This window comes from Phoxinus phoxinus (genome assembly GCF_949152265.1).
Source record: "Phoxinus phoxinus genome assembly, chromosome: 1".
NCBI classification, from domain to species: Eukaryota; Metazoa; Chordata; class Actinopteri; order Cypriniformes; family Leuciscidae; genus Phoxinus; species Phoxinus phoxinus.
Window position 1 is genome coordinate 27,252,117 of NC_136876.1, and position 12,054 is coordinate 27,264,170.

At 38.2% G+C, this 12,054-nt stretch overlaps 1 protein-coding gene across 4 annotated transcripts in view; it reads right to left on the minus strand.

The window, feature by feature from the left end:
- syt3 (synaptotagmin III) overlaps nucleotides 1-12,054 on the minus strand; it is a 56,397-nt gene that overhangs the window by 27,961 nt on the left and 16,382 nt on the right. For 3 of the 4 annotated variants that reach the window (XM_079626073.1, XM_079626072.1, XM_079626074.1), the window contains 2 exons: nucleotides 3,570-3,919; nucleotides 3,005-3,419 (listed from right to left, as the gene is read on the minus strand). In XM_079626073.1, coding sequence (XP_079482199.1) covers nucleotides 3,005-3,152 — 148 coding nt within the window. In that variant the 5' untranslated portion in view covers nucleotides 3,153-3,419; nucleotides 3,570-3,919. The remainder of the gene's footprint in view (nucleotides 1-3,004; nucleotides 3,420-3,569; nucleotides 3,920-12,054) is intronic. The other variant, XM_079626075.1, reaches the window with a different exon arrangement.

Below are 12,054 nucleotides of genomic sequence, written 5' to 3' on the forward strand. Positions count from 1 at the left end.
AGGTAAAAGTGTCAGATTTTCTTTAGCAGACGGTTTCGAATCGTTTGCCTCGCATTCATACAATCAATTTTAAATAATGTATTATAAGTCCCCTTATAAAGTTACTGGCCATTGCCAAGTTTTTTTGTTTTTCAATTCAAGAAAGTAAATTTTCACTCACATTTGGCTCATTTGGCCTGAGAGACAATTTTCCTCTAATGTTGCAACTGCTTTGGAAATTTGGTAAAGTAGCAGTTTTTGCATTGCGTTCTTCCTTAGATTAATTGCTTGGGTTATTTACATTTGTAAGTTGATATTTGGCTTAAAGCCCTCTTCTAAATGAATAATTGTAAAATCTAAATGTGATTTTGGACACTGCTTCTATATCTTTCATGATATCAAATGCCAGATTCAATCCAGCGCTGCCTTAAACTAATGACCGACAATTAGTCATTATGTGAAAACCTGTTAAGATAAGCAAATGTCCAGAATTCATTAAAAATGGTGGGATTTATTATAATAAAAACTAAGCAAAACATTCTGTGTGCATATAACATTATAACATTCAACAGCGTTTTGGTTTTGACATGCTCCAAAAATGTAACCCTTGCTTGAGCTTAAAGGCACACCGCGGGAACTTTTGGCCACTAGGGGCGCTAGACCTGTAACTTTCACGTCGAGCGCCCCTAGAGGCCACAAGCGCCGCAGCACTGTCGCAAAAGTCAAGAAGACATCTCTCGCGTATTCCCTCTCTTTTTTGCCTCCTCAGAAGCAGTTTTAAACTTTTTTCCTTGTAGAGCAGGCGGACAAATATGTAGCAAAAGCGTTCCTTGAGTATATCAGAGCTTGTGGTCACGTGGCGGTCGTAAAGTGATTCGTTCTCTCCAGGTCACATGACCTGGCCAAAGACGGTGCGTCTTCTCCAAACTTACATAGGCGGCATTTCAAGAGAGCAGCCCCCGCTCGGAGCATTGATAGTGTTATGCTCTGTATATTGGCCTGAGGAATCATTTAAAATAACTCATATGCTTCAAATCTTTAGGTCACAAAGTTTGCGGTGTGCCTTTAAATAAATTGTTTAAAAGTAAAAAGTGTTTTATTGGGGGACAGTAAAGGGATAGCTCACCCAAAAATTTAAATTCTGTCATCATTTACTTAACCTCAAACTAGTTCCAAACCTGTATGACTTTTTATTCTGCAGAACACAAAAGGAGAATTTTTAAAGAATATTCCAAATGTTTTTGTACAATGAAAGTCAATGGGCTCCAAAACAACACTGGATCCTCTCACTATATGGACAAATGTTTTCTAAATATCATATTTTGTGTCCATTGATGAAATAAAGTCACACAGGTTTACAAATGATGACAACATTTTCATTTTTGGGTAAACAAGCACTTAAATAAAAAATACAAAAAGATGACAAATCTCTTGATGAAACCTCTCTCTGGTATCCATTTGGGTGATTTTAGGGTGTTTGGAGACCCTATGATAAAGGTAAGCCTGTGCAGCTTCATTCCTTCCCCCTCTTTTCACAAGGAGCTTAGAGCCATTTCAATTACCTGTGGTTGTGCCATTTCATATTAAACAGAATGCAAGTCCAATTCAATTTCAATCACTGGACACTTGGGAATTTAAACAATAAATGACTAAATCTGTAAACAGGACAGTCTCACTCTGAACACAGCATCCAACCATAGCACCTGTGGTGGGCATGGTGTGAATACAAATAAAAACGGCCAGGCGCAATTACATGAACGAGCAGCTTTCACCAGTGAGGCTCTTTCCTGGTCTCATACCTCAGTTAGGTGGGCTGATGATGAAAATTACCCTTTGAGGACATATGTCTGACTAAAGTCAATATTTTGATTAGAAGTTGGACATAAATCATAGCAATTCATGCTTTGAAAAGGTTTAAAGCAATAGTTCAACCATAAATGAAAATTCTGTCATCCATTTACCACCCTCGTGGCTTTCCAAACCTGTAACACACAAGACTTAGCATATAAGTCATATGGACCACTGCTTTTGTGTCCTTTTTGTAAGCTACAGACGTCATTTGTTGTCACCATTTTTTTATTAAACTGTTTTGGATTCTGAAGAATAACGTTTCAACAAGGAGCTGAGATGGTCTCTTTATGATCATTAATTGAAACTTTTAATGGTTGCTAAACCCACTGGTAAAGTGAGCAACGATCTCTCTTTTCATTACTGAATTGTATGTGCATTGCTCACGTGTTGTTTTTGTGAACATCCATGAGTTCTTGTCATGGTGAAGGCCAAACCCAATTCAACATTTTGGTTAGAAGTTGGGATATAAATCATAGCAATTCATGCTTTGAATAGGCTTTTAATCAATACTGTACCCAAAAGTTCTGTCATCATTTTACCACCCTCCTGCCTTTCCAGACCTGTAAAAGGGCCGTTCACACCAAGAACGGTAACGATAAACATAACAACAATCTTAGTGTTTAGACCAGTGGGCGATTGTTCGATTTATTCTAGTGAGCGCTGCAGTTTTGTCGTCTGCAACTTTAAACTTTTAAAATCTTTAGGGCAGGATATATTCTGATTGGCTGTCAATGTTTCAGTCAATCAGCTGGAAAAATCATTCTGAAAGTGATTCCATCGATATTGTTTCTCTATGCCATTATCATTATAGTTGTGGTGTGGACTCTGCGATTCTTTTATATTTAGAAAGATTTTTAGAATTATATCTTTATCGTTATCATCCTTGGTGTGAAAGGGCCTTAAAGACTGTCTTTCTTCTGTGAAACTTTAGAAGACTTAGCATAGAAGTCAAAAGGACCACTTTTATGAAGCTTTTATGTCCTTTCTGTAGTTTGAAAGCTCCAGTCCCCATCAATTGTTGCATGGACAACAGTGACCTATACATCTTCTTTTGTGTTTCTTGGGCAAGATAGTAAGCCACACTGGTTCGTAACAACATGAAGTTGAGTAAATGATGACAAAATACTTCATTTCGGATCAGCCATCGCTTTAACGGGTTTTGCTGTGTTCTTACCTGTGTTCATCTGTCTGTTAGTTCCTCTCATCATGTAGCTGAATTCTTCGCAACTCGCACTCTGGCTGAAGCCTCCAGACCGGAAGCACAGTTCCTCCACCAGCACCAACGCCTTCTTACAAAGGTCGTCTTCCCAGTCCCCCGACATCCTCCAATCCGCATCGCACACCCACCCTGCACTCAACCAATCGCGCCGCAGCCCTCACCGCCCACTCCAACCGGACGGCGCCTGAGCGTAGAGGGTGGGTCTGGCCACTTTCTATCGTAGGAATCTGATAAAACAGGGACTCGTTTTCGATTCTGAAGGACAACGAGGACCTGAGTCTCTTTATGACCGTTAATTGAAACTTTTAATAGTTGCTAAACCCATTGGTAAGTGAGCCACAATCTCTCTCTTCAATAATAACATAGGCTCCTGGGGGGGAAACAGGAGAGAGGGGAAAAAAGAAGGAATGAGAGCAAGGGAGAAGACATTGCATACATTTATGAAGTAAAATTAAAACACTGACAAATCCATTATTCAATTGTATCTGCATTGCTCATGAGTTGTTTTTTGTGCACATACTTGTTATAAAGGATAGCAATGACATCCCTGAGTCCTTATCATGGTGAAGAAGAAGGGAATTCAATTCAGAGAAATGTTTTCTTCAATGGATAAACAGCAAGACTATATTTAAGTCTGTTGTTCAGAAAGCATAGCCTAGATTTCGTGGGCTATTACTCTCAGTTAATTCATCAGTCAGGGAAGAGGAGAGTGTTTGCAGGCTCAGTCCTTAAAGCAGCATCAGGGCATGGTAAAATCTGAGACGTATGGTGTACTTCCACTAGATTTCTCTTTTTGTTTTTTCATTCAAGCTTTAATGTTCAGGTCCATGGCTGTATTTCTGAAATGTTCTACAGGAGCTTTGAAATTGCCTGAAAAGAGAGGAAGAGAGAGCGAGAGAGAAAATGAGGCACACATCATAAAAAAAGAAACTGCTGTAAAATTATGGTTAAATTATAAAGGCAACCCGCTGGGCTTGCAGAGCTCAATAGCATGCAGAGAAGAACTGTTCATTTTGGATATCTATTTCTTTCCAAAGACAAACGGCTCTCCTTGTACATGCATCTCGGGAACAAGGATGTGGTCAACCACAAAACAAGTTTATCTTGGTAAGCTGTTGTTGCTTGATACTCTGAAGATTAAAGGTGAAGTGTAATTTCTACTCCATTAACTATGCTAAACTTGTATTGCTAATTTGAGCTGCACGACACATCGGCTCAACCAATGGTGTGAGTTTTGGGCGAGGATAACGATTAGAGCAATAACGATGGGGTCTTTTTTCCCCAGTTCAGTTGGTTTGAAGTGTGTTATTTCTGCACCACTAATGTTACCAAACAAAATTGCATACATTTTCAGCATCATTACTCCAGTCTTCAGTGTCATATGATCCTTCAGAAATCATATGATCCTTCAGAAAATAATTAATTTTGATTCAACATCATTGTATTAGGTTTCTCGTTCAAACAGGATTACATTGTGCTAAACAGACTTGAAATGGTTTTTATTAATGTTTTTATTTTGAAAGAACATGTTTCAATTAAGTTGGTCAAAAAAAAAAATCATGTTTATTCAATTTACTTAAATGAAGTTAACTCAATTATTCTCAGTCACTTTACTTAATCTATTTGAGTTGAAAGTACATAAATGATTTTAGTTGTGTTAAAGTAGCATTATAGAAACTAGGAACAAGATTTCCACTTCCCATCATGCTTTGCACAGGGCTGGATAGGGAGAGCAAATGTTGAAAAAAAAAATGTTATTTTATCCATTTTTATTAAGATGATAAAATTGGGAGACTTGTTAAAGGGATGGTTCGGAGTAATTTCAACCTAGGGTTCATTGCACCATGACCTCCAGCCAAACACTATCCTCCCCCCATTATTAAAGTTAGAGCTTATTTAGAGATATCAGCCGAATGGCTTAGAGCAGGCGCTAATGGATCCGAAGGTTGTATCTCGTAAATTACCCCACTAATAATGCCTTATGCATTAATAATGGCTTATGCGCGATCACCCGGTGTTGCTGAAAATGTATTCTTTTTTCCGAAGTGTTGACAACTTAGTGTTAACTAAGAATTGTTGCAAACTGGTACAACAAAAAATGTGTGGATTCCTGGAACTGGGCGTCATTACACTACATCCTTATGCATCGCTTTCTGACAAGTTTTTTTCTGGCTTTTCCCAAATCACAGAAGTGACCTTGATGTCCGGGTTAGCGGTAGCATAAGCCATAAGCCAATATAAGCCTAAATATCGTTCCTTTTACGCACAAGCTTCCAGGGGCCTACACTGGGGAGGGGCTGCACGAAAGTAATCATTTTTATTTAATCTTTTTTTTTATATATAAATGGGAGATTACAGCAGTGACAACTGCATTCTATACCCAAACTCAAACTCGTAAATTTTCAGGAATCACAACTGAATTTTCAGCGAACCCCTGCTGTGTGGAACCGGACTGTTTTCTATAAAGTCATACAGTGCGAGAGAGCCGCTCTTTTCTAAACGCGGGTTCGTTCAGTAAGTAACTTACAAAAGCGTGGATATAATCTGCCTGTCATCTGAAGGTTTTAGATCCAGTCACAGATGTCTTCCACCAGAGCTGTTTACGTGAGATGTGTGGTCTGTGCACGACTCAAATGCTCCGCTCTCTTTTAGATAATAAAGCTGCTGTCGGTTAATTTGACGGATGAACTTGGACCTCGACTTTTTTCGTTTCAAATGTGGTGAGACTTTACAGTTTTATTTGCATTGCCAACTTTGATATTACTTAGTCACTGTCACTATTAGTCATATTGATAGATCCCGTTGCACTTTCATACAGACAGTAGCCTATTTAAGAAGTTAAGGGACAGTTTTGAGTATGATTTGAGAATTTGAGTGTCGAGATCCTGTTCACACTGCCACCATACCTGGTAGAAAAAAAAACCTGTCTATCGAGATGGATTGGACTAGAAAAACAAGCAAGAGACATTTCTATGCCAGTTGAATTTATTCATACTTGAGCATAAATTAAAATGTCTATATTGACTTTTGACATTGACATTTTTATTCGCGGTAGGGGGAACTGTAATAATTTAGCCTAGGGGGCTTTGGTTATCTAAAGGTGCCCCTGGTTCTTGCTGAATAAAGTTAATTTACTTTAAATACTTTAAATACTGACCTCAAACCTTTAAATAATAGTAAGATGTGCCCTTTCCAAAAAGAAGAACAGAAAATAATTAAAGAAAGTATTTTAACATTGTAGACACACTTCACCTTTAAGGTTTACAGTGTCCTAACAGGGTGCAACACCACAAGATTCAAGTGACAGGCAATTTGTCTGCAAAAATGGGGCGAGACATGACACAATCACACAACACAGCCAATAAGAACAGTTCTCACACTCACAACACACTGCAGATGAAGAGCATAAGCTAAATACAACAAACCTTGTAATTGTATGCTTTTGAATGAGCAAATTTTAAACCCTCATGTGGAGGATAAAAACATCTAAGGTTCACGTTAAGAAGGCCAATATTCACAACATTTTATTACATCAACACGACGGTGCTAGTTCATAAATTTGAAATTCCAAGAAGCTTTTCATTGATGGATTAGAATAAAGGTCAACGAATAACTCTTCGAATAAAGAGTAGTACTGCTACCAGCTCTTTTTTTTTATAAGGACATCAATGTAGTATGCTAACATACTAATTACATTTTAGATGATCAATGATCAAAACTTCATGATTTTTGACATTCCTTTTAAGGAGAATTATGAAGAACTTACAATACAAGTAACAAATCTGTGTGTATTGATACATGCAGATGCCATTGAGAAATAAAATGTGTTGTAGCGATTCATCTGTTAAGGGGCCGTGTGTATAATTTGTCAGCATGGGGTTCTGTATCTATGAGATCTCTCAGTATTCTTCCTTTGTTCTGTGCTCATTCTGTCTCACAAAACCAGGTCAAAGCTCCACCTTTCATTTCCATTCTCTTTCGCTCCATGTCTCAGCGCTCCTCCAAGTGTTTCTTTTCACCCTTCCGTCCATCCTTCATCCCCTCTCTGCATCAGCTAAAAAAATTTAGCAAATCTATCAATATGTGAATCAATTTAATGATCGTATGCTTTCATCTGAGAGTTTTTCATGCCGCCAAAATCGCTCAAGAAGTCCGATCGGTTTCACTGGCTGACGGGACACCTCCCCTTATTGAATGGATCGTCCATCTATCATCCTGATAGACTATCTTTTCATGCTTTTTAGGTCTGTAAAATGTCATTGGTCTTTGGTGGATTGTTTCTTTCCAGCAAGCCTCATCTTTTCCGTCCGTCTTCTCTGCTCCGTTCTATCAATCTATCAATCAATCAATCAATCAATCAGTAAGTCAAAGCCTTAAGTACAGCTATAAGTCATTCGGGGCAGGACTCAGGTCAAGATGTTCACCCACACACTCGTTCAATCCTTCCTTTGGCCCTCTCCTCTAAGCTGCCTAATCAGCGTGTCCGAGCGGTCTATCACTCTGGAACATTGTCTAAAGGAAACCCAAAACAGATTGAGGTCCATTTATCTGTCCATCTCAGATCTTCGGTCCATTGTAAAAAAAATAAGCTTCAGATTAGCCCACAAAAAAACTCCTGTCTGCACTCTTCACCAAAGGCTCGGCCTGTAAATCTGTCAAGGTTTGACTTAAAAATGCTGCATATCTCAATGTGAAAGATGGCCGTCTGGCAGCAAACTACAGTGTCACTGTCCAGAAATGCCAGATCGATTCAGAACAAAGTTAGAGAGGAATGGAAACGGGGAAGTAGGTGAGAGAAAGAGCCAATGAAAGAGAAAGCAAGAGAGAGACCAACTATAAAGCTTGAGAAGAAAAGGAAGTCAGACACAGAAAAGGGCATAGAACATGTGGCATTGAAGTCTAGACAGAAAAAGCATCTTGATGCTAGTGTAAATTTCTAGAGGATATGAATTTACAATTGATATACTGTAATAAAACTACACTGACGCTCTGGGGTATTATAGGCTGTGCGTCTTGAAAAAAAGCAGGAATAGAATAATGTGGTGGTAAAATCCATGCAAGTGACACCGACATGAAACAATCGGCCAACAGAACATGAAACCCATCTCAGACATTCCATTGACTGCTGCCCAGGTCTCAATCAATAGCTCCAGGAAAAGCATTATCCCACAACAGGGACCCCAGGAACCTGTATGGTCACTGTCCAATCACAAGCAAGGCAGGTGGAATTGCCACAGTCCAATCATGTCATAAAGGCCACAAAAGCCCCTGTCCAATCACACATTACAGATGAAAATCTATAATAAAATGCAATGATTACATGGATATGTACACAGACACACACAACCGGAAAGGTCAATGTTCAGTGACATCCATCAGAATGGCCATAATTGCATTGCCATTACATACGTACACATTTGAAGGTTGCAGCTCTGTTTGGTGTCTAGACAATTCACACAACACCTAGATGTCCAGTTTAAACCGGAAAGCAGACAGACTAGATCAGGTCGCTGTGTCATTGAATGACAGACAACAGTAAGCAGTCCCAAAGCAGAAGAGATCTCCTCAAATGCTGACCAAAAATAATTTTTCAGTACTAAAAAAGTACAATAATAGAGTAAAAAAATCATATTTTGTTTTGTCATTTTGTAGATTGTCAATTATTAATAATCACCTTTTTTTGACTATTAATCTATAAATCCTTGTAAATAATGCACGTAATAAAGGTCACAGGCAAAGTGGTTTCATCTAAAATCTGCGTGGCCTCTAAAAATGGCTCACAGATTCTCATTTCATTTCACGGACGTGACTGAAAGCGATGATTACCGAATGGATTAATTTTAAACTTGTAATTAGTCTATTTCCACCAGTTTGATCCATTCAAGTGGATTTGCAGACCGCTTTGGTGGACACGATAAAGCGTGACAAATGAGGCCATCCTACGATACAACAGGCAGGGCCGGATTAACCATTAGGGCAATTGGGCAATTGCCCAGGGGCCCAGGACATCTAAGGGGCCCTGGGCACCGTCAAATATTATGTCAAATATTATGATTAAAATGTCTCCACGATCTGCTTTTGAAGAAATATCGTAGGATCGTGCAGTTCTGGCGCCTCCGTCTCAACATACTGTACAGCGCGACGTATATTCATATGAAATGCAGAGGAACGGGACACTGTAGTTTATAAAAATTTATTATTTGCATGTGCTTTAAAGCCTTGCCGGTTAAACATGTCATTCGCTGCTGATGTGCTGTTCTAACGGGCGCTTTTCTGAGCGCAATAACGTTACACCCCGACGCGAACATGCACTAAAAGCCTGTTTAATAACAGCGCCTGTTACTGGACTAAGTTATCTTTCGAGTCTTATTGCTCTAATACTGTCAAATACACACAAGGTTTACATAAACAAAGTTGGTTATGTCTAAAGTGAAATAACAGTAGAAAAAAATAAGAAACAAATCTGCTTGTCAAATGCGTGTATATTAGACTCGTTGCGCGCAGGTCTTAAAGTGACAGTAGCCCTAATAGTAAACATGCTGCCGCTTGTCCTTAAAGGGATAGTTACCCAAAAATAAAAATTATGTCATTATTTACTCACTCACTCTAATGTTGTTCCATACATGTATTCATTTATTTCTTGTGCTGAACACAAAACAAGATATTTTGAGGAGTGTGGCTAACCGGGCGGTTGCTGATCCCCATTGACCATAGTAGGAAAAAAACTATTATGGAAGTCACTGGGGTACATCAACTGTTTGGTTACCCACATTCTTCCAAATAACTTTTATTTTCAACCGAAGAGGGAGACTTATTTGGGTTTGAAACGGCTTGAGAGAATAGGCTAAATGATGACAATTAAAAATGTCCCTGTTAATAAAACAACAAAATACAAAGAGCAAATCCCTCACTCTTGACTGAGAACTTTAATAGCTTTAATAAGAATCAATGTACAATTTATACAGTGAAGTCTATGTTGTGTTTTATTTTCATATTTCATATAATTTAATGACTTTCTTCAATGCTGTTAAATACACATACTGTAGCTGAAAAAATAAAGCACTGTTTATTTCATTTGTATATTAAGTTAAGGGGGGGGGGGCTACAAGTTATTGTGCCCAGGGGCCTCTGAACTCTTAATCCGGCCCTGACAACAGGTCCTAATAACCTCTGCAGCTAGCACTCACAAATGTGTGTTATCATAAGGCAAGTTACTGACAATGATAATATCGCTGACTGTTCATACATAAGACACCTGGCATTCACTACATAACTGTCAGGTGTCTTTGGTTGAGATGTGTCAGGGGGCTGTCCTTCAACACCACAGATCAGCAGCAGTCACTCAGGTCACTGCCTGTGTCTACAGCAGAGAGCAGATGGGTCTGAGGTTCTGTCCTCGGCCCTGAGGTGAAATTATTCAAGCCAATAAAGACTGATGCAATTCGTTTTGTCCCGCAGGCAATGTCCGGTGGCCTATTTAGGTTCACTAGTTTGTAGGCTAATGGTTAAGTTGCTGTAAAGTCTGCAAAAGATGACAAATCTCAAAATGGCTGGAAGCAGTGTCCTCCATTCTTTAAGAATCTGGCAGAAGATGAAGACACGCAGGATCAAATATATAAACATCAAACAAACCATACACATTATGGCATATTTTAGTGAGGATGCACACGGATAAAACTTTACAGCGAATAAAATTCCTATATTTTTTGTTTGGAATTTTGCTTCAGTATTGCGACTCTTTGGTCCGTTTTCCAGTGTCAAATCTAGCGTTGATATACAGATCTACTATCTCAAATCTACTGTAAATATACAGATATATAAATATAATCTAATGTTTCAGTTGCTGTGTAATGGAAATCAGATCTGTCATGGGATCCTAACTCTGATCCATCTAATCCCTCTCCAAATGCAACTTTTAAAAATGACTTGTCTCTTTAATATTTAAACAGGACAATTATAGCTTCAAACTGAAAATTCAGTCATCTACTCACCAATAAATGCATGCAGATTAAGCAGTTTTGCTTGGTTTATTTTTTAAAGGAAATAATAATAATAATAACTAGAATTATTATTGTTGTTAATAGCAACAATGCTTAATTAATTAAGTCCGAAATTCTCGTCCGAAATTTTCACGTTAAAAAATAAATACGACCTCAGGTTGCTCAATCACGTTTACACTGCCTCATAAAAACAATTTAGATTGGGTTTCATTTTCTGTGTTTTTTGCATCCGTAGGAAGCATTTTGAGGTGTTTTGACAATTCAGAGCCACCGAATGACGAATACGAAAAAACACATGAAAATTTCAGACTCAGTGTGCAAGGACCTTTAGACTATATGAATTTGAACACTTCTAACAAAGGATATAAATTAATTAAATATAAGCTATCTATCGTCTGGTTTCAACAGCAGCCTAAATATCAATTTTCAATTCAGTTTTCAATTTTCAATTCAATATCAATTCAGATGCTGTAAATATCAAATTTACCTCAAAAAGCCATTAAGATAAACTGAGAATATCAGGCAAATATGAGGCACATTTAACATTTTGTTATGTACGAAGCATTTTGTAGTTTCCACAGTTCCCTGCCTCCTTTTGAAGTTTTCCCGTCTTTCCTCTACTCAATGGAAACCTGCCTTACAACTTCCCTTATTCCCCTGAAATTGATAGATGTGACTGAGACTAATTGTAAAAGAAAAATGATGGCTAATCCTTTTCTTCTCTTTTGAGGCTATGAATTTGAACACTTCTATTGACAAGGGATGTAAATCCATTAAGTATAACCAATAGGATATTAGAGTAATTTCTTAATGAAGCAGTTGTGGTTTTTCTTTCTCTCATTCTTTTACGTTCCCTTTTTTCTCTCACTGACTGTATCACCCCCATGCCTGTGGTCTTATCTGCAATGTCATCGGAAGTCTAATCGGCTTTTGTTTTCTGTAAGGATGGTGCGTTTTTGTGTTTTTGTTTTTTAAAACCTGTTGGAAGATAACAGTAATTTTCTT